The 24,193-nt window shown below is 41.2% G+C and overlaps 1 protein-coding gene across 1 annotated transcript in view; it reads right to left on the reverse strand.

Moving 5' to 3' along the window:
• dgki (diacylglycerol kinase, iota) overlaps window positions 1–22,836 on the reverse strand; it is a 94,380-nt gene extending 71,544 nt beyond the window's left edge. Inside the window, exon 1 of the mRNA XM_008291109.1 lies at window positions 22,569–22,836. Coding sequence (XP_008289331.1) covers window positions 22,569–22,792 — 224 coding nt within the window. The 5' untranslated portion in view covers window positions 22,793–22,836. The remainder of the gene's footprint in view (window positions 1–22,568) is intronic.
• Between the last annotated feature and the right edge of the window lie 1,357 nt (window positions 22,837–24,193).

Here is a 24,193-nt window from a genome sequence, read left to right on the forward strand (position 1 = left end):
AAACTATTCAACCTGGCCTCATGTAAAACATGAACACATTTACATCACATTGGTGTGTGTGTGTGTGTGTGTGTGTGTGTGTGTGTGTGTGTGTGTCCGGTTATGACGCTGGATACAGGAAGCCTGAGTCTTTCCCTCTGACCTTCCTCCCTCTATTTATAAGCATTGCCTCTCCCTTTCTCTCAATAACATGCATTTCAATTTGACCCTTTCAACATCCTCGTTCTCTGAATTCAATCTTTTTGATTGTATCTGTTTTATATTCCACACAGTGTACACTAAGTATGTTAAACCCGTTTTCACACTGTAGTATCAAGCTGTAGCACCATGATCCATAAATTGCTTTTAGCTGTCTTAATGCGCCTCCTAACATAATGCAGCCACACCAGCAGCTCGGCTCTCCAGATAGTAAAGTCGGTCTACCACTGTGGTCGAGGCGGTCCAATCTTAACCACAAAATTTCCTCTGGTGTCATCATGAGGATGACATTTTTGTTTTTTGGTGGAATATCAACTACTAATGAAAAGATTTCCACCTGGTGTTGTCCTGTCCAGCTCAGGATGAGGTTTAACTAACAATCACTGAACATTTCAACATCTCAACCCTTGTGCTGAATTTAATGACAAGTAGGAACTTGGAATTTCTGATACGTAATTAGACAAAAAAACACAGAGAAGTCAGATTGCTGACTCCTCAGGTGACGTTTCTCAACCTCAACTTCCCCTTTAATCACTCCCTAAAATAGCAGCCTACCAAGTAAACTACGTAAATCCAGCTTTTTCACCGTTAATGACTGTCATGCCTAAAGGTCTTAAACAGTAGACAACGTAGCATGTGTGCTTTTTTATTCTTCTGCTTCCTTGAAGAACTATGTTGGCGAGCATCTGTTGTTAATACAAACGCAACGAAGCAAATCTGAAGGCTGTCATGATTGTATTACCAGCACTATTCCAACGAAAGGGCAAGTAGTGGCCTGACGTCCCACTTCCAAGGAACAGCGAATGCAACATTAGACATGACTTTGTAAGGATGTCCTGAAACAAATCTTGTGTTTGTGCTGGGAAGATGAAACCTCCATGGTTCATCATAAAAGGTGTCCTGTCAACATGTTTATTTTATAATGGTGAGCCTTGTCTCCAAAACATTACATTACATTGTGAGGGGAAAAGTATTTTCTGCCAGATTACGTTTGTAATCTTTGTGTCTTTGCCATTTATTTTATTGCTTTCTAGTTCCTGTTTTCCAGCCAAACAATCATATATTGGATGGGCCAGGACACATCACTCTGGTGACCCAAAGCGTGAACTTTCATACCTCAGCACTAGTCTTAGTACTTTGCCTTAACCAAGCTTCTAACAGGTAGTTATTATTGTCAAAATGTCATCTGTGAAATTTTCCTAAATCTGACAACGTGGCGTTGGAGCTGGGAAAATCAAAAGCAGACGCCAAGTCAAAACTGAATTTTGGTCTCAGAATAATGGTCCTACAAAGTCGATGTGGAGGGTCAAAGGGCTGTCGCTGACTGATGCTTCCATCCTCCCCCCTACCTCCTGATGCAGACTTTGTGGCTCCTCCGACAAGAAGCCTTTCCTACTGTGTCACAGTTTTACCTTTCGGGAAGAAAATACACGAATGGCATTTTGAAATGAAATGACATTTGTTTCATAACGGTAATGAGAATGCAGTTTAGTTGCACGGGGACATCAGTTTTGGAGACAGGGTTGTTATGGGAAACATGGTTTAAATTTTTCTGTTTCAAGTTTTTCTTTCTGGTCAGAGAAATGGTCTCAGTTCTGGTCAATTCATATCTGCTCCTCTGGCACAAAAGGACAAAAACCAATTCACTGAACTATTACAGGTAGTTTCAGTGGCAATTATCTTTATGTTTCCCATAGATTTAAACACACATACCCTTCAGTGGACATGAGAAGGTCTGACCATGTGTTGGACTGAGTGAGCGTGCCTGCCCTTCACTTCACTCCTCCACTGGCCTACATTATTCCTCCTCTGGGGGAGAACGAGGAGGAGAGAGACAGAGAGAGTGAGAGGAGGGCAAGTCAGATTAGAAAGGAAGGGAGGAGAAAGTGAGTGTGAAACACAGAGAGAGATGAGAGACAGAATAAGAGAGAAGCAAGAGGGATAAAGTGTGAGAAGAGAGAGAGAGGGAGTGAAGGAGAGAGCATCTGTAGGCGGTCTTGGCTTTGCCCAAAGGCCTTGGCTTCTCTCCTCATCCTCCTCCTCCTCCTCATCATCATCATCTCTCCTTCACACTTTCACTCTCTCCTGCTCTCCCTCCTTCCCCTCCTCAACCTCATCCTCGTCGACCTTTCTGCTCATATCTTTATCCCTCCATCCACCCACCATTTACTTTTCATCTCCTTTTTATCTCACTGGCATTTTTTTTTTTGGTTCAAATTCGGATAGAATTCAAATTTATTCAATTGAAATGATGCGGCAGATTCACTGGAGGAATCCATTTTTCTACCAAAGAAGACGTGTTTTCTGCAACACAAAAGCTTATTTTCTCTGACATTTTCTAGTCTTTGCTTTTGGCTTGTGAACTACGGCATCATTTTACATGTTAGAACCTCTTAAAAATTTTCAAATAACACAGTTTTGATTACTGAGCTGGTCAATTAATTTGAACGTGCATGACCTTATTAAATAGCTGTATATATCTACAGAATATTAAATGTTAGCATTATTGGATGATAGAGGATCTTGCAAAAATACTGATGAATATATGGATTGAGTGTTTTAATGTTTATTGTTATACTGAACAGCTCTCCACTGATTATTTTTTTTGGCCAAGTAAACAACACTACAATCAGCTGAACAGGCTGTAACAACGATTATTTTAATTCTATTCGAATAAACACACAACACTGAACTGCACAAACACATTTTTCTCCTTCAAGATTTACATTTCTACTGTACTAAATGATATTTAAGAGGCAAGCAGTGCTGCTTCACTACCACTAACTCGCTGTTGTTGTTCAGCAGAGTCAGCAGTGTATCTTTTCCAAAACTCCCACTCAGAGAACCCACTCTGTTTCTATAAGTAGGAAGGAGAGAAAGAGTGTGAGAGAACTGCTTCTAGTCTGTGAAGTGACTACTAATAGTCATAGTGGTGGAGTGTCAACGCACTGCCCAAACACGCACGCACAGATGCAAAGAGTCTTCTCTTACTTGCTGGTTTGGAAAAAGGCGAGAACAGAGCATGGAGAGAGTTGTGGATTCCCCAGCAAAAAGCCAGAGAGGCAGTAGAGGAGTACTGTTGTCAGAAAGGAAAAAAGACTGAGGGCTTTTAAAACGCTTTGGCCAAAAGAAGACCCACAAATATGCTGAAATGACAGAGGCAGGTGGTCCAAATCACACCAAGTCTGTGCTGTGACTGTCACAAACTGAGCCGAGACCGATCTGAAACATGGCTTTCGGTATAACATTAACTAGAAAAACACATTTCTGCTCAGCTATGTTGCATTAGTTTCATTTTTAGTATCAACAGCAAAGGCAGGGGTGTAATAGGAAGGTAATGTTCCAGAGGAAAGTGTGTCAATGCCAGCCCTATGGGAGACAGTAGCGGCGGAGAAAACATACTGCACTCTCTAAATGAACTGTCAATAACGACACATAAACAACCTGCAGGTGATACACTTTACTGCCAACTGGTGAGAAACACAGCAAAGGTAAAAATGAGATATTGATTTCAAATAACACAAAACAAAATGAACAATTTTATCGCGCGATGCATCATTCGCACTTCTTTAAACACCACGGCAATACACTGACTGGATTTCTCACTTCTCGCTGGTTTTGCATATCATGCCAAGCGTTTCTTTTTTTTTTTCCGAAGCGGTGTGCCAGGCCTGTGGATATTTTGCTCCAGGACTGCCTGTTTGAGCAGGTGAACTCACACAGTCCTACTAATCTATTGTGAGTTTTTAAATACACTTTCAAAAGATGTGTACAGACTGAGTGCAAAGCAAACTTCAGGAGGCATAGACGCATACAAAGTCACAGGGAGGACACAAATAGATGCAAATGGGTGGTAACAAATGCAAATTGTCAGAAAGGCATGTCTACGTGCAATACCTCAGGTTGGATGGAACTGCCTTTGAAGAGAAAGCATCCGGTAGAATAGGGCTTGGAGGAATTAAGAAATTTCTGACTAGGGTTCCTGGAAAGTTTTTTAAATTATTGTGAGCTGATACACCAACATCCATACATCTAATTCAGATCACTGCTTAAGATGAGTGAATCGCACAAGGAGAACTGATCCAACAGGACTAGCTTCACCAACGTACATAGATATTTTTTTTCGTCTTGCCCAAAAGAAAAGAACAAACATTGAATGACAAAGGAAGAGGACAAAGTACAAAGTAGATCAAGAGCAGAGTTCCTCAGTTTTTCAACCTCCACAACACAAATTCTTGCATTTGACTTTAGACACATCAAAAACAATTCTATTTTATATTGATTTTTTTATGGAAAAGGAAAAAAAATGTAGAGAATTTTTTTTAAATAGGATAATGGATGAAGAAACATGGGAAACAAGGATGGTAAACTCAGTGACAAGCGCTGGAGTGAACCTCAAGTGGCACTAAAACCTGCTCAGCTGCATGTTAAACACTCCTCACTCACTCGTGCTATATTGCGCCATAACTCCCACGTCCACCTACTTAGTTAAGCAGTAGGACAGTCCTGGATTATTAGCTTGCCACAGTTGTTTATTAGTGTCACACAGTCCAGATTTGAATAATTCAACAAACAAAATGGGTTTAAAATAGTCTGTATGGCAGGGTGTGCATTCAGACACAAAGCCAGGCACGTTCAGTTGGGGTCAGATTATTGGAAAGGAGTGCATGTCTGAAAGGGGCTTAAGAGGATAAGAGGACCCGGATAATGCCAGCTAAATGCCCCCCACAGTACAACTGAGCCACGGTATCCCCTCACTGTAGGGGTCAAAGGTTCTGGTTTTCCCTTTAATTTGTCGCCCATCTGTGTGTACAACTGTTCTTTACATAGGACATGAAAAGCATCGCAGCAACCATGGACAGAACCTCAGGTATTAGTCACGCCTACTGCAAAGTTGATCCAGTTCCTCCTGGGACACAATTCCTACAAGTCTTGATATATTTTTAGGCTGATAGCAGATTGTTTTAACTGTCTTAATGTGGATGCTAAACCTCACGTATTCTGATGTGGTTTTTAATGTTTGCAACTAAAGCTGACGACTAAATTTGATCCTTTTGGGTCCAAAACAAACATGTTAGAGTTTCTTCATTGTTAGGAAAGCTTTCTTGTTTTTTGTTTTTTAATAAAAATATGTGCTTCACAACGAACGTGAAGTTAAGCAAAGACTCCTTTGTGCTGTGAACCCTCCACTACCTTATGTTTCACTTTTTTCCACCGCTGACATTAAAGAAACAATGCATCACTACCCAGGTTTGCCATCACATCGCACATTCTCTAACAGACTGACAGAAAACTAATCACACAGTACATACTGCACACATGCACACACTCTCACACATACATATTTGTACAGTGGCACGCCACAACAATGATGATATCGTACGTACACGCTACTCTACAATCAACTCATTTCATGTCATGAACCACAGCCGGGAACATAGGAGCAATCCTACCCTCTCCTCACCCGGGCTCCCTCTCTTTCTCTCTCTCTCTCTCTCTCACATCTTCCTCTGACACCTACATAATTACACACTCTGTCAGCGCACTTGTGTGTGTGTGTGTGTGTGTGTGTCAGAGCGAGCATGTAATGTGGGGGAGGCTTCAGATTCACGCTGTGCATCTGTATCTGACCTTTACAGCTTAGAATAGGAACACACGAAGAAGACAGCAAAGAACACCAGAAAACGGATGAAGACAGAAGAAGATAAAAGGAGACAGAAGCAAAAAGTGGATGAAAAAGACAGGAGGAGAAAGATGCAAAAGATTTGGGACAAAGAGAAACAAACACAGCTAATAACTACTAACAAACATACTGTGAAAAAAATCTTTTTACAGTTAAGACAGATAACATGGAGGAGTCTCAAAAAATGGGAAATGCACTCTCTCTGTAACCTCAGGATAGAGCTGCCTCATAAAATTAATCATTTACTAACGACGCACATCTAACCTGAGCAATTAGTGCACACACACACATACACACACACACTTTTAGGCACGCAAGCACAGAAAGGGAGAGCGAGATAAAGATGCTGTCTCACTAATTATAGCGTGTCTCTGCAGCTGAGGTCTGCTGGGTCACGCATGTGTGTGAGTGTGGGCGTCCAAGCGTGTGCATAGGTTTGAGTCAGGGACAAAACTGAAGAAAAAAAAAAGCATTTAACTGTACAGAAAAAGAGCAGAAACTTAAATCAAATGTATTCAAGCATAGAGCAGTGTGATGTGTGTGTGTGCACGCGGGGATGTTTGTGTGTGAGAGAGCTTTGAGTTTGAGTGGGGACTCATCTTTCTGAGTGCTGAGAGATGATCAGTGCTCGGTAATCCTACCTGCATAGACACACTCAAACACACACACCAGCACAAGAGGCCCATCCAAAAGGCCTTTTAATCCACGCGGCACATACATGTGTACGATGACAGTAGAGTATATGTTTGTGAATATAGAAAGCATCCTATAAATAGACAAGAGAGATGCAGATTTAATGGGTAGAGAGGCAGAATCACAGAAGTATGCATAACTGAGCACAGCGGACACAACGTCTGAAAATGTCCACATTTGCGAACAAAAAGAAGATGAAACAGAAAAACATTTTGGCAGCATCTAAGCCCGACGGAGTAGAAACACAAATCCTTCCTGAGCATCGGCCCTGTTTGGATGTAGAGTTGATGTAGCAGCTGGCTGTGAGCTTCACCAAATTAGTCAGCACAACCATTTGGAAACTGAGCCCCAGAGCTCTCTCATCCATAAAAAACCCCCGAAATACCTTTAAGAGATGATTACGCCAGACAATAAAGCGATGAGAACAAATCAAAAAAATAAATAAAATGAGCGTCTGTCAGTCCCTCAGCTGACGAGTCTACCTGGCAGTGAAGCTCGGGGAAAAACAATTTCAAGGATCAGAGGTCAAACCTATGAGACAGGACAAGGTAACCAATGGATATTATGAAAGCATGTGTGTGAGACACTAACATCCAGCTCGGTTTAGGATTAGTTTAGCTCATGTGATTGAAGCCAAGTCAGGTCAACTTCACTGTCATTTCAATTCTGTACACAAGGTGGAATGAAACTGCATTTCTCCTTAAGACCAATAAATGACTAACACAGTGAAAACAGAACCACAGACAGCGTTACATGACTGGGAAAAAACATATATCATCCATCAGAAAACAATCTGACATCATTGCATGTGGGGGAAAAAAGATTGTTCCTGTTGTGGTAAATTACAGGTATTATGTAGAAAATCAGAGAAAAAAAAGTATTAATTTACATGTCGTCATCAGGAATCTGTATTATAACAACTAGTAATTCATTCTTTTACTACATGTGGTTTAAAATAACACTGATATGACATGTGAATGATAGTTTTACTAACTGTATATGAATCAACTATTTTTTTTTACAGACATTAGATTCACGGTTCTTACAATTTTTGAAGGTCACAGTATATCATTGTTTTTTTAAATTGACTTTTTTTTCTTGCATTATTGCTGCTGGACCTTTTTTGCTGCCAATTTTTCTCAGTGTAGAGGTGAGGTTGAATTAAACAGTCAACAATTTAGTTGCATTTAAGCTCTGAACACAGCACTGACAACTCTGACAAGAGGGGCAGGTTGACAGTGAGGATTCTGTTGTTGTGGCCAAACGACTTGTGTGTTTTCAGTGTGCTGTGAGCAGACTCATGTTAGCACCATTGCACACAGCTCAGGTCGGTTGCATGAAATGTTCTCCCTCAAATGCAGGAAGTTGCAGTGGAACTTGGCATTAAGAGTCCCACCCTGAGAGAATCTATCATGTGCAGCCTCGTGAATTCCAAACAAAACGATGAGCATGCCCACGGTGCACTCCTGACTTCATGCATCTTTTAAGTGCAAAGGCTGTTGTTTGGTCTCTGGGTCGTAGCCGCTGACCCGCCTTGTAATATCAGTTTCAAAATCCAAATACAGTCGTGACTCGATAATCCAACACTAAATGTAAAACCTTTGAGCATGCCACCATGGGCATGCTCATCGTTTTGTTTGGAATTCACGAGGCTGCACACGATAGATTCTCCCAGGGTGGGACTCTTAACGTCGGATAGCAAGGCTGTCGGATTGTCAAGACAGAGGTCAAGATACAAGGAGGGCTTGATGCTGGAAGGCTCATTTGTTGTTAATATTTATTGTTTATAGTTGTTATAATAATTAGTGTATTGTTACAACATTACGCATCGCTGGATTTCACGCCTAATTGCGCTTGTGCATATTCCGGCCACTTCAACCCCGTCGGAGCGCACCCTCGGGGTTGAATTGGCCAGAACACACATGCCAGTTTAGAACAGTGGTCACAGTTCTGTTCCCCCCATAGGTAGCGGTGGCGGGAGAGTGGCAGATACGCTCCATCGTTACCATCTGTGTTTACTTCGGTAAACACTGAGCACGCTCACTGCGTTTGACGTCGTCGTGTCCTCTTCTGTGCATGCGGGACACTTTTGGGTCGTATGAAGTTCACACAGCAGATCACATACAAGTCGTATTTAATTGGAAATGTGAACAAACTCACAAAAATCAGATTTCACAAAAAAATCCCAATTGAGCATTAAGTCCTGCAGTGTGAACGTAGCCAATCTGTGGGATTGTTCAGTCAGATAATACGCTGTTATCATTATTTATGACATAAAATGTCATGTCGGAGTCAGAATCCAAGGCTGTCGGTATGTTAAGGATGTTGTTATGGGTTCCATTCGTTTTTCCTAAAAACCTGTTGGATAGCAAGGTTTTCAGACTGCTAAGGGTCGGATTATCAAGTCACGACTGTATACTAGTATATAACACAAAGACAAGCAGCACATCTTTATTGATGAGGGTTACAAGCCTGTTTGTTCTGTTTTGTATTAATTGCATCTTCAGCTCCTCTCTGTATAAACGTTTGCTAGAAAAATGTACAACATATATGTGTGACACTATTAAATCCAGTTGAGACATGAGTGAAACAGAGAAACAGAGCGGTAGAGTCTGAGTTGCAGTGATGGAGTCGGTGTCACCTCAGCAGTCAACTCAACAGGTTCATTATCGAGACAGATGGGCTTGTTGGCAGAGAGAGAGGAGGTGTTACTTTCAAAGTACCAATGCAAAACAGAAAAACATGCCTACGGATCTCTTTCTCTCCCTGACTGTTGAGTTTTAAGGCACAGCCAGAGTCATTTTCAGGTAGGAGGTTTTAAATAGTTGTCTGTTTTGTTAGCAGAGTTCTGTTCTGACGTGATGCCACCTGTCGACTTCTACTTGTATTTATATGAGCCGTTATTTCAGCACTGTAAACAGAAGCCAAACACATTAAGCAACATGGAACCGTAAAAATATACAATAACACCAATAAAAATCCTATAATTAGATTACCAATGTCCTATTTGTTTACTTTCCTTCCCCCAAACAACTACAATGGTTGCAAAAACAATAAAACCTAATCAACGTACATAATTACTACAGTTTAACTATCTTCCAGAAATTGCGCTACTCAGCCAGGTGATCATAAAGACAGCCAACAGGAAGACTAACCAGAAAGTAAGAGTGCGCTCCAACCACTCATCCAGCTTATCAAACAGTTTTTAAGTAAAAAATGAGGCTTCTGAAGCAGGTTTGACCTCTTTTGGCATCTTGGAGACAATCAGCAGCAGCAGTCACTAACAGCCAGCAACCCAATCCAGTGTCTGAGTCAGTCAATTAGCTATGCAGTCAGTCACTCAGCCAGCTGTCCATCCAGCCACGGTTACACGCAGTAGGTATGTAAATGCATCCAGTCCCATCCTGGTCAGCTGTGGTTGTTTTAAAAACCTAATCAGTGCAACCTTTATACTTTATTCATCAAAGTCCATCAGTGTCATTGTAAAACATAAAAGCCCAGCAGGTACAGTAGCTCTGTGCTGTCGTGGCCTGTTCACTGTTTTGATCACAAAATGAGTTGAGAGACGAAAATAATTCACTTTCATCAGACAAATTACTTCATACTGTGACGATTTAACACCTTTCCGTTCCTCTCTATCTGGTATATTTGCCCTTTAGTCCAATTCAAGTGGAAAACCTATAAGATGTGTTACTGAACTGGAAGTTTTATTGAAATATTTTCGTGGATGGAAACACGTGCGCTGCATCGTGCCGGACCTCGGCAAAATTTAAAATCTATTCTAGGCCTCTTTCCTTTACATCTGAGGAATGTAAACAGACACCTACAGTATATACCGTGGCAAGGAACAGCAGCCAGAGAGGTTGTCCTGCCTTGTTTTATTTTAAATCACGTCAGACTTTTGTTCCATTACAACACATTGGGGGTATTTAGATGACTGTAGTTGTTGCTGATGTGGTCAGCAATCCCCTGCCAGCTTTCAGACCTGCCATTGTTGATTTACTTGCCATACTCATACTGTATTATCACTTCAACGAACATTTGTTCGAATAAACGGCCGCATGTTTTAGGCAAACTCGTGCAGAAACCTCCTGTCACAATCGCACAAGTGTCTGGTGGGAAAAGGAAGCAATTGATTCATCTTCTAAACATGTCAAGGTTTCTCTTCAACCAGGTTCCTCTTCTCCTTTATGACATGAGGAAGATCTACTTCTCTTTTCTCTTCTGATTCACCTTTTGCCCTCTTTCTTTTTTTTTTCAGCTCCATTTCCAAGCAGGAAAAGCCTCTTACAGCCAGCCAGACGACTAATAAGGAGCGGCTCCTGTCAGCCAATCCCCCTTAATGCCTCAGCACACTGCATTATGGGCGAAAAAAAAAGAAAAGAAAAGAAAAGAAAAACACACACATACACACTCACCCGCACTCTCAAACACTCCTGAAAAGGCTAGGAAAGGAGAGAGAGATAAGTCAGAAATCCCACTGTTCCAAAAAGAGACATTGTCAGTCCTCTTCTTAGCAGAAAATGATTGATATGCATAAGCGTACACAAACACACCAGCAGCCAACTGGAACAGCGTTATTCAGAGAAGGTAGAGAGGGTTTGTACTGACACCTCTGTCACTCTGTGATATGTGTGTATATAGATGAAGTGTGAGAGAGAGAGTGAGTCAGTGTAGCAGAGAAATACTGCACATCTTCCTGATTAACACACACACACTTGCATTGCACTATTTAAAGGGGTTAGAAAAAGAAACTGAGAATCTGACAACTTGGGTTTTGGGGGATTGTGATGAGCGGCGTTTCCTATTTTCAGACATTTTATAAATCAAAAGATTAAATGATGAATTGAACAGTAAGCAGCAGATTGGCTGGTACGGAAACAAAACTAACCACGCCATATGCAGAGCGTTTCTCCACGATCCACAGCATGAGGTTTTTGTAGGAAACTGGTGTTATATTTCATACAAGATTTAGTAACTGATTGTACTACATCAATTCAAACTAAGGGATGAGACTAATGCCGGATTGACACTTGTGGTTTGGTTACCTTGGTCCAGACTAAATCACCAATCATTCCTCTGTTCACATTGGGATTTTTAACATTGGAGCAAAACATACAAAACAAAAGCCTTGTGCTAAATGGTGTGGCATTTACAATGTGCGCCATTCACACACACACTTACACACCAGTGGCAGCAACACTGCATTCAGTGGACAACATGCTCTACCACCTGAGGCATACATAAAGTCAAAACCTGACTGGACAGACTTATAGAAACATACAGAGATATTTTTACCAGCCGAGAACTCACAAGGAGTCAAAACAGTGGCAGGAATTCCTTTGCATCACATAAAGATAAAGATATGCTTCAAGGAGACATCAGTTCCAACGCCTTTACCAAGTTGTACAGTGAGTCGCAACATGGCATCTAACGAATCAGGTATGCTCGAGTATTCTATCCTATTCTTAGTTCATTTAGACCATAGAGTGGACCAAGTCTGAAAAGTGAAGCCAACGAGGAAGTGACTCAAACCTGGATTCTTTCAAACAGCCAGCAAGGGGTGACTCCAACCATGTGATTGACAGGTCTCTACTGCGTCGCCGTATGTAGCGTCCTCGAGTGCTCCAATCAGATCTACCCTTCATCACGTCTGGTTTCGAAAGGGCAAGAAGGTTACATCCAAATGCCAAACTCCAGGCATCAAAACAGTAGTTCACAAACCAATGAGTGACGACATGGTCACTACATCTATCATTAAATGCAGTTCATGGTTTAGGCATCGTTGGTCCATGCTCGGGGTCGACTGATATGTTTTTTCAGGGTCGATACAGAATACTAAATATTAGATCTAACAGTCAGCAAGGTTGACAATCAGTTGACCCCTCGTTCATGCTGCGGTCATATTTCAGTCAAAGTGCACCTGTTAGTTTTTGGAAGGGCAGCCTCACCCGTTTACCATTAACACTAACGGAACAATCAAGTTGGTTTTAATTAAACCAAACCAACTGCAAACACAATCTTAAAGGACAAAACACTGCACAGGGCACATACGTGACACCCAACATCTCCCTCAACACTAAACATATACATCATCATCCAAAGTTAAAGTATTTAGTCACATGAAGCCGATCAACAGAAATTCATACGCTTTGACATTTTAAACACAAAAATGCCTAAAATTCTGTAACCGTGTCTCTTAAATGTGAATAGCAGCAGGTATTTTTTTTGTCTCTATGACAGTAAATTGGAGATGTTAAGATGAAGCATTTTTAGGGAGCATTTAGCACATTTTTTGTAACACTACACAGACAAAAGGAGTAATTAGATAAGAACAATTATCACTGGCAGCCTCAACCTTTATGACAGTTATTTTCTCTGGCATCTTTGACAGTATGGCTGTGAAGCTCTGCGGCTACGCGAACCCCGAAATACTTAACTCTCCAACAAAACACAGCTTTAGTGTGTAAAAGAGAGGTGGGGGGGGCAAATTACATCTCCATACAGCAACACACAAAACTGATACACTGGTTTAATCTGACAAAAATTCCATCTGTTGATCTCTTATGTCTTTTGAATTATCCTCCCTCCTACCATCCAGCTCTCTCCCTCTCTCCTCCTCCTCCTCCTCTTCCTAACGGGAAAAAGAATATCATAAATATGCATGTATATCTGTTCATCCGTTCTGAGGATGAGAGGGAAATTGTGTCAGCGAGCCTTGTATTTCATCAACAATTGGTGCTCTGATCGTCTGCTTAAAAATTCATGAGTGTCTTTAAGCTGCCCAGACTCTGAGCCAAGCGTTCCACTGAATTTAACACAGACTGAGCCACAAAACCAGCTCATACTCCGGTTGTATAAAACATAAAGCAGCAGGTCCTTCTGCTGTATACGATACAGCGTACAGGTGAATTCAGGTGAAAGCTCTCATTCCTTATTGATTTTATGTGTCATCCACTTTAAGGCAAGTAATGGAGATGGAGTAGAGTGCCTCTGCTGTATCCATCCATTGGGCACTTACTGAGATATTTGACTAAAAACTAACCTCAACATGACACAAGACGGAAAGTCACAGGATCTCCAAAGTCAGAGGGACTCATCCTCTGAGGACCATGAGTTCAGTCCAGATAAACAGAAAACAGAAGGTATAATAGGCTGTTTATGAACCAAGGAGGGAGCACACTTGAGGTCGCAACCAAACTTTGCATTTTTGTTATGCGCTTTGCATCGAGCAGTTTTCTTGTTGCTATTGATAGTGTCCATCGCCACCACATGCTGCCATCATTATATAACTGTGTGCCACAACAAACACGTCTTTGCTTTCTAGCAAGCGATTTAAAAGAGTATGTGTGTCCTTTGTAACTTAACAGTGAGTGTTTTGAACTGGTACATGTGTTAAATACCGTCCCCTGTTGTGTATAACGACTTTTTCTTCTGCTTGGGTCTTTCAGATGTAATTTCCCTGGGGAACGCCGCCGCTATTGTACTGCTCCGTGATGTATTGCTCTGTTACACAATTACTGTAAGTAGAGGGGCATTACAGAGGTTTCTAAATCTGAAATTTCTCTTTCCTTTAGGCTGTTGACCCATGTACACAGTTATATAAAACAAGAGATCACAAAGTTAAAAATTCATGAATTCCTTTAAGAGCTCCAGGGTAAGTACGCAATGAAGTCTTATACAAGCCGCACTACAAATCAAACATGCTTTTCTACTGTACACTTTCATCTGTAGCTTGTTTTTAAAAAGCTGTGAATAACTGAACTACATTTTTAAGGAAGTAAACTAAGATGTTTCCTGGCACGTTGGAGAGTTGAGCATCAATAAGCTTCTGAGGCAACAATCGCTATAAATATATCAGGGACCTTAAATGCCTCATTCTTATGCTGGAAGGAAGTTTCACACAAGTCAGTGGGCTTCTCTAACTTTTAGAGCAGGGGTCGGCAACCTTAAACACTCAAAGAGCCATTTGGACCCGTTTCCCACGGAAAAGAAAACACCGGGAGCCACAAAACCCCTTTGACATCTAAAATGAAGATAACACTGCAGATATCATTTTTACCTTTATGCTATGTATAAAGAACTATAGTGTGTTGTATTTATGAAATCAATTAACTGCTACAGAGAAAACAAAATTTTATTTCTGCAACAAAAACATTTTGAACTCCAAAAAAAAAGAAAAGGTGCTGGGTTGAAGGTTACTTTCAAATAAAATACTCAATGTCTATTTGTGTCCTCCTGGTATTTATGAAATAAAAAGCCGATCCTAAATTATCCACCTGCAGCAAAGTAAAAATGCCATGTGGTTGTCCTGCTGACTGCAGCTGGGACTGCTGACCAGACTCCTGACCGCCTGTGAGCGCTTTGGGATAGGAGGAGTCTCCAAAACACCTGAAAAGTCTCCAGCAACACCAGAAAGAGTCGCTAGATCTGTTGCTAGTTGCTGTTGACAAAGAAGTCGCCAAGAGGATTTGGAATGTTGTCAGATTTAGCGAGAAAGTCATCAAATTGGCAACACTGCGCGTGCCGGCGGGTGTCACACATTGGCGGTTGTGACGCATATTTTGAGCAACAAAAAAATTAACACGTTTCATTTTAATGTTACAAGATCACCATAATCTTCAAATTTAGAATTACATTTTAAAAACCAACGAGCTAAAATAAAATACATTTAAATTAAAATACTCATTATTTATTTTCCAAAGCCACAAGGAGCCGCAGCAGAGGGATGAAAGAGCCGCATGCTGCTCTGGAGCCGCTGGTTGCCGACCCCTGCTTTAGAGACAGTTAGCTTTTATTGCTCCATCTAACATATCAGCTCTTCACTGGGTAATAATGTAATTGTCTCCTAATGTGTCACAATAACCCTGTCACTATTAGTTCACGCCGTTCATGTGTTTTTTCATTACTTTATTGTCTTTCATGCATCTTGAGTCCTGACATACCTTTGACCCTGTATCAAACATTTGCCCTTTCTTCTTTCCCCTCTCTCGTCTTCTGTTTAATCCCTCTATTCTCCCCCTCTGCTCTGTATTCTGTCCTAATTGAAGGCTGAATAGAGTTTTATATTCTGGCAGCATCAGATGATGAAAGGCCTTTGATCACTGTTTACCCCTGCAGGTGGTGCACAGCAGTAGCAACATGAGATACATTCATATCTTTTTATGTTTTTTTCCCCTTTCCTCTTGTTTTCCATTTGCCTCTCCGCTCTGTCTTCATGACCAAACTGTACAGTCTCTGAGAAGACATGAAACCCAGCATGTATTGGATGGTGGACGTGTGCTTATTGTGATCTGCTGCTTGTGAAGTCGGCTGTAAATAGTGGAAGGATAATGTTACAACATCCTGTTCTGTGGCAGTTTGTTTCTGAAACATTTTCCACGAAGGGAGCAGTAAAGTCACACCGCACAATAAGCTGGGTGATGAAACAAACCATTTGTTTCTTTAGATTTTCCCTCTTGCGCAAACAGGTCATGTTGGCTATTTTTTTTACCAGCAGAGCCAGTTTAGGGGCGGTTGGTCGGTCTGCCAGATCGACACTCTAAGAATAAGGAAGTTATTAAAGTCATTGTCTGCTCAGCTGCCACATCATGTGTAATTGCCTTGTTCTAACTGGAAATCTGACAGTGATGAAATAAGTTGGACTCAAATCAATGGGCAGCATCTGACAGTTGGGTTACCAACCAAAGAGGGAAAACTTCAGCTTCCTAAACCTCAAAGCAGATTAAGGTGTTTCTAAATGGGTTGGGACACGCTTGTTGTTTATTTACAGTATGGTTTAACAGGATTGCATAGCTTTACAACAGTTAGCAGGTAGAGTTTAGCACAAGTAAAACCTCTTCCAAGACTGTTTTCAGAGGAGAAAAGAGGAGCTGCTGTAGGGCAGGTACCTGAAACTAAGGGATGGAGCTAAATACAAGCACAAGGACTTTTTTTTTTTTTTTGCATTCTTGATACCTTGCTTGTGTAGCAGTCTTTTCAAACATTGCAAACGACTTTTCACCATATAAGCTAACACATGAAACAGCAGCACAACAACCATTTCTGTTCCTTCCACTGTTCTATTTCCTACATACTCATAGAAGTAGAATTACATGGTCAGTATCTAGTTATCATTGTTTTGTTGCACTTGGAATTGACGTTGTAGTCAAAGCAAAATTATTGTGCCAACTCAAAAGTTCTGTGGAGGACTGGAACGGACGATCAGTTTCATTTCGTGTCACTTCACACCGGCCTGGAGTTCCTGCAGCGAAAACTTCTCTGATATCTTTTAACCAATTTATACAAATTATACTTAAAGATCCCTCGAAGAGTTTTACTTGTGCTCGAACAAAAGTCACGTTTACGATCAGAGCTACTCACCAAAACTCACTGTGCGAATCCTTGAGGATTAACAATAGTGATGAACTAGCTCAGCGCTACAGGTCAAAAACTCCACAGAGGCCCTTTAACTAAGCAATTACCACAATAAGACATAATATACTAATTATAATGATATAACAAATCTTCTGGGAAATTAGCTGGAAAGCCAAAAAGCAAAAGCAAAAGTCATGAAAACCTTAAATTGCCATCAGTCAGTCCCGCTTATTGATTCACAGCTGGAGCTGAAAAAAGCAATTTGATTAATCAATTAGCTAAATTTGATTAATCAATTAGCTAATCAAGCAAAAAGTTACTAGCAAATGTTTTGATGGCTGATAAATGAGTCCCAATTTGCTGCAAATATATAATACTTATCATCTTAATATTTGTAAGATGGAGCAGGCAATCTGAAGACGTCACATGTTGGGTTCTTTTCCTGTTTATGTTCTGACATCTTTCAGAAAAAACTATTCATCAATTTGAAAACACTCAAAGTATCCCTTAATTGCAATAATATATGCAATTGATCCAGAAAGGTTCACAGACAGTTTCCGTGGTGTATCTCCGATGGCAGCATCTTCCTGTATATCTCATCTTATCTTCCACCACCAGCTCCGGCCATATTACAGCTCCTCATTGCACTGAATATTTTATACAATAGTTGCAACACAGCCATTAGTCAACTGCAGCATTATTAATAGAGTATTGCAGGAAATAGTGTAAGCATCCAGATATTGGCTTTAAGTACATTAGGACTTCATAAGGAGTGAGCAGAGATGGAGCTGTTTCACTATGGTCTCAGGCTACGCTGCTCCAGGAACTCTGCTCAGGCTCAGTTTTATGGCTTGTGGAAACTGTAGAGGTTTAAAATATTTTAAGAGCTCCAATATTGTAGATAAACTAAACCTTTTGACAGCTTGGTAGTCCAAAAATCGTATAAATGAAACCATGACTGACTGACTGCCGCAGATCGGCAGGAAGTGCTTGTTAAAACAAGGCACTGACTCACTTACAGATTGAGTGTCCAGCCGCTTGACTGACCAGCTAATTGAAGTAGCGTCTTACACACTAACCGGTGTGCTGACTAACTGGTTGGCATGATACGCACACATACACAAAGCCGCTGTCTCCCTGACAGAGGAAGGGCTGTCATGCAGGCAGACGGGTGAGACGTCTAAGAATAGATAAAAGGAGGGACAGTATTCTGGGAACACACACACACACACACACACACACAGACACAAAGTGTGACGAATGTCTGGCAGATAAGTTACACGTGCCTCATGCTGCCGTAAACACATAATACCACAACCCCACACACAAAAGCACACACGCTGCCTTTGATCTTCAACAGCATCATTTCTAAGCCCTTTCATATTGCCACATATGGTAATTCACTTCTTGGCATTGGCCACTTCAAAGCTATGTAAACCACCTTCATACAAGCCATCTCCCTGGACCAGCTAATTCCATTTCTTCCACATGGTTGATTGTACAAAGAGGGAAATTCACAGATAATCCATAGCCTTATCCAATAAGGTCGAAGGTCAAAACAACTCAAGACATGGCACGTTAATTGACGCTACAGTCTGCTAGAAGAAAAGGAGATTTGTTTGGCATAATTAAATGCACCAGACTGCCTTCATGCAGCCCTAACTTACAATTAGCATGCTGTGAAGGAATAAAAACACAACATAAAATACGCTGAAATCTCTAGTTATGGTGACAACATCATGCAAAACTCCAATTAGAATAACTGAGGTTATTCTGGTATTCATCCCACACAAACCTCCGACAACAATAAGTGTAAGTGGAGTATGTTCACCATGTATACAGTATATAAAGTGCTTGTTTATTATTAGTAATATGTCATATTTTCAAACCACCTGGTCTGTTATTTGCACATTCTTCTTTCAGCAAAATGCACTCTGGTGACGGCAGCAACATGAGCCAAAAAAAAATTTCTTTCCAAATGAAATTAATCCAACGAGGGATTCCACTGAAGCCGTTTACAGTACACGAGTGCTGAATGAAATGACAGGAACCAGCAGCAGAGCACAGAGTGACATGGATGGAAAATGTTTCTCGTCGTCCTTGGCTACAGCTTTTTTTCTTCTCACACTTTTGCTTTTGCCAATTTTCTCCTATAGTGACCCTGTGGTTTTCACTCCTTATCCTATTTTTAACACATATACACATAAATACACTGTATTTTTGCATATATTGTAGATGCTCTATCCACAAAAACCTGAGCAGAGATAAATATGAATTTCAAATGGTCAGCGGTACAAGTAGACAGACTTTGTTGTTGTCACACAGAGCCTCTTGTTTCCTGTATTTAAGCAAAGGTAAACTAACCAGCTGTTGCAGGAGTTCCATACAGACAGGAGAGTGGCACTGATCTACTTTTTAGGAAAAAGGCAGGTAAATATGCATTCTAAAATATTCCCTAAATAGACTAAAGGCAACAATGTGGGATGCATAGCAGTGCTTTAACTGTGCTGTAGGAATCGTTCCCCATCCGCCATTCAAATACTTCAGTGCACCTTGAGGAGACAAGGTGGAGGGGCTTGGAGTGAGGAAACACCTCTTACCTCACATCCTCACTGGGAGGAGCTTAGACACAATAAAGAGACACAAGTGACAAAAGCAAGGGGACGAGTTAGCATACTGAAGCATCGTAGGTTTAGTTTGCTGCTTGACTACAAGCATCCAAACTGATCCAGCTGCAGTAAGAACAATCTGGCAAATGTTCAGATGTTTTAAGTGACCAAAACTAAAATTCTTTGGCAGAACAAATGTCAAATATTGTCTCCTGACTTGCACACAGTTACCACTTAAGCCTGTCTCACCAGATGCAGACTGCAGGTTTAACAGCACTTTCAGGACGGTGGTTTGCACTGCGCCTGCTGCTGGTGGGGCCACGGAGAGCAGACCAAAATAGGTGGAGTTTTTACAACTTCTAGTGACACTCCATCACCATGTCAGTAAAATATGTTGTATGGCAATTATACCTTAATAAAGAAGTGTTAATAGATCTGTAGAATACTGAGTGAGGCACATAAACCTAAGCTCTGTTTACATACGCTAGCTGCCTTGTAAAGCTATTCATTGTATATGAAGATCAACACATCTGACAAACCTTCCTGGACGGAAACATGTTCCCAAAATCGGGCTTTCTTCCCGAGCTCTCATTATAAATGCATATAATTTGGTGAATTTAGACACAGATCTGTTTTGTCTTCTGTGCCTGACTGGGTTCTACTGGATGTGTGGGTACTTAAAGTTAACCGAATTCGAGCTTAAACTAAAGTGCTCACTCCAGCCCACCAGGCAGTGCACTACACAACCCATTGGAAATAATAGGTTTCACAGCACAGCACAGCAAAGCAGTTGTCGCATTTTGTCCTAAAAAAATCATTTCAAGCGCCTTTCAAACAGTATTATCCGCTCCTTCCACTATCGGCATGTTCCGTTTTCAACATCCCCTACGCTAAGGGAAACAATAGCCTCCAAACGCCAACCTACACACTGAAGATGGGAAGTTTTGTTAATGATCTGGATTGTGTATTTCTGCTTGGCATTTCGGTGAATCCGCCATCTTCAGTTCTCACGTCTCTGCTTGCAAATGTTCCACCAAAACAAGTTTGAGCCGGAAATAATTTTGCAGGGTCACCATCACTACATCCTGGGCTTAGCGTCGACCAAAATTAATTGGTTTAAAGAAATATAAACAAGGCAGAGTGGTTCTTCCCCCATAGCTGAATGATATAAGTGCAGTCAGACCATTCTTGTGCTGGAGAACGTTCTGACTATGTGAGACAACTATCATGCAGGCAGAACTTGCAGACTAACAAGGTCACCACATACAAATTCTGAACATTTTACGTCTTTAATATTTGACTGGATTTGAATGTTCCATTTAGTGCTCACTGCAGTAAACTGAAGATTAAGGAGTATCAGCAGGTGAACACTGCTCTAAGCATGGAACACTCATTTCTTGGATTCAAGTTGAGCAAATTTAAAAAAAACACTTTATGCTGAAATTCTGCAGCAAATCTTGTCATCGTCAAATGATTTCTCCCATCTAATGTTTACTTCCAAGACTTCTGCCAGCAGTACAGAAATCTTCAGCCTTTCCTCCTGAGGACATGAACTAGATAAGAGTTTGATATGTACCAAATCCAGGATTTCACCAGCTGCATTTTCTACTGAGGCAACAGTTTTGTCACAACAGACTACTCCTGAGGTTGTAAAACCGGAGAAGACGAACCAGCTGCTGCACTTCCCAGGATGCACAATCTCCTGGAAACCCCACTTAACCAAAGATGGCTTCCCCCGGGGAAAACACCCACCGGATAAAAGACTGTAAATGATGACACAATAAAAGTGAAAGAGTGATGAGCTTTCTGCTTAATGTCTTACAGTGCGTGTAACACAAATTGGTGTTTAAAAAGACCACGGAAACTGCCGAAAAAAAAAAAAAAGAAAACAATCAACCGGACAAATTATCATCCTTCAAACAGAATGTAATAGGATTATAATGGACCAGCCCTTTTTAAAACGACATGACTTTTTTTTCCGTCTCAAATGAGCCCGTTTATTCAGTTGTGACATGTTTACATGAGGCATGTTTAATTTGATTGGACCATTAACTTGTGGAATAAAAGGATCCATTTATGCTGTGCGTATTCTTTCTTGCTTAATGAAATTAATTAGCTGAATAAAGACCTTATTTTGGTAAATAATCTTCAAATAATGTTAATGCAGACAGAAGGAGACGGAAATGAAATGAACACATAATCAAAGGCAGGTTTCGAGCTACAGTTTTGATGGTATTGTTGCATTTTAGGCGTTTCTGGATCGATGGATTGTTGCTTTATTTTGTCTCCAATCAGACACAAACAAGGTAAAGCGATTGATTTGACCTCAAATGACAGATCACAGATAGATAGATAGATAGATAGATAGATAGATAGATAGATAGATAGATAGATAGATAGATGCCACACATTCCTGACAGTGACATCTGACAGCCCAAACTGCTGTGTGCGTGTGCCTGCTTGGTCTCTGGCCAGTTTTCACTATCAACAGCAGCTGCCAGTCGCACTGGGGTGTCAGGCTGCTGCTGGCATTCACACACACACACACACACACACACACACACACACGGATCAATAGTGTCCCTGCCCCCCCCCCAACCTCACATGTTCCAACAGGCTACAAGAGCAAAGCACACATTGTCTGCGAAATTGTTTTGATCCATCACTGAAGGGGCTAAAACGCTGCTGCCATCACACCAGTGCTGAGGCTGGTCGTGATAACGTGGCTAACCTGCCCCACCACAACATGTGTAGCTTCACATGACAACCGAGCTGTCCGAGCTGAAGTACCACTCTGTCGGTGTCCCCTCCTGTGTTTTTGTTTACAAGCTGTAGCTAGCATACGTGTCATTCTCTCAATAGCATTAGCTAAAATAATAAACATGAGGAATAGCACATTCATAACACACTCCGCTTTTATCCCCAAATGTCCGTCTGTGAAATATCCGCACAAACACATGAATAAAAACGCCGACATATCCTCCTCTGACCAGCATCCTGTCCCAGCATCCTCCCCGCTCTCCACTCACCGATACGAGGTCTGTTTTCTGAACGCCAGTCCTCTTAATTTCTCCTCCAGAGTATCCTGCTCCATGTCGGGCAGGCTGCTGAACGTATCGCTGCAGCAGCCCACGGCAGCCTCCTCCGAGCCGGCTCCGGACTCAGAGTCACCCCCGTCGGCTCCCAGAGAGGCCAGACGCCCGCTGAAGCCCCCCGCCGCCGGGCTGGTGCGGTCCTTTGCTTGGGGGTCCATGCTGGTCGGTCCTCGGCTGTCTCGCCCCGCGCTGGACCCCCCTCTCCCCCGGCTTGTGAGGGGACACGGATGCCGGTGGCGGTGAGGAGAACCGGAATGTTTGCGGGGCTTTTAAATCAAACGGCGGAGACGGCGCGAGCGTTGACCGTGGCGGCTTGTGACCGTTGACCGTCTTTATATACTGCGGCCAGCGACGGCAGCACGCGCAGCCGCCTGGACAACAGACCGAACTGCACTCACGAGCCCACTGACCAGCAGCGCGCGAGCGACGTCAAGCTGCGAACGTCAGCCATGCGGTTGAACGTTTGCCTTCAAAATAAAATACCACCCTTTATCCAAAATGTCATAACTGGATGAGCTGTTTAAGAACATTTCAAACAATAGTGAAATATGACGAGTAGTGTTTCCCCAAGGCCAGCATGAGGTCCATAAATACCTTGTTTTGTCATCACCACAAAAATATTCCATTTAGGGTCACAGAGGAGGAAATACACAAAAACACATTACATTTTAGGAAGTCAGAAATCAGAGAATTTCGACTTTAAATCAAAATAACTGGCAGTTAATTTATTAGTTGATAATAGTTTTAGCTGTAATTGGTACTGGCATAAATAGTTGGGGTTTTTTTAGGGAATTTAGACTTAGTATCTGGTAACTCTGGCTTAGTAAGCTGTTATTTTGACTTGGCACTGCACAATATTAATTTAATATTGACTTATTAAAATGTACACTTACTCTCTTGTAATTTAGCATTGTCTTCGTATCTCATAATTTCTATTTGGTAAGTCAACATGTAGACATAATCTGTCAGATCATATTAATATCTCATATTTTGACTAACTCAAAATCTTAGCTTACTATTTGATAGCTTTGACCAAGTTGCTGTTTTCACGTAGTACTTTATCATTCTGACTAACTCATTAACCATTTATCAACTTAACTGACAATCAATAGTTGGATTTACTTGATTAATCAATTTATCGTTGCAGCTGTAATTGGCACTGGTATAAACTGGTAAAATGGAGTTTGACATAGAAAGTCCAATTTTCTGCTCAGTATTGCATAATACTGATGTAATAGTACTGACACTGTTTTGATTTAGAACACAAACATTTTAATTTAGTATTTGATACTGTTGGCTGAGTAATCAATGTATTAATAAAGGATTTTAAAATTTCAAATCAAAGTGGTTCAGATACTCTTTAGACTGCTGACCGACATTAAGGATTTCCATTAATTAGAGGCGAGCCAATCGTTATTTTTTTATCTTTATTGTTTTTGCAACACATACATAAACTTAATTTCTCCCTCAGCTTTTCACCAGTTAATGACAAGGCAATTAAACTTAAAACTGCTGAATTATTTTGGAGCTCAAAGTCTTTTAAATCACATTTAATCCAA

Source organism: Stegastes partitus, unplaced genomic scaffold (genome assembly GCF_000690725.1).
Source record: "Stegastes partitus isolate 25-593 unplaced genomic scaffold, Stegastes_partitus-1.0.2 Scaffold718, whole genome shotgun sequence".
NCBI lineage: Eukaryota > Metazoa > Chordata > Actinopteri > Pomacentridae > Stegastes > Stegastes partitus.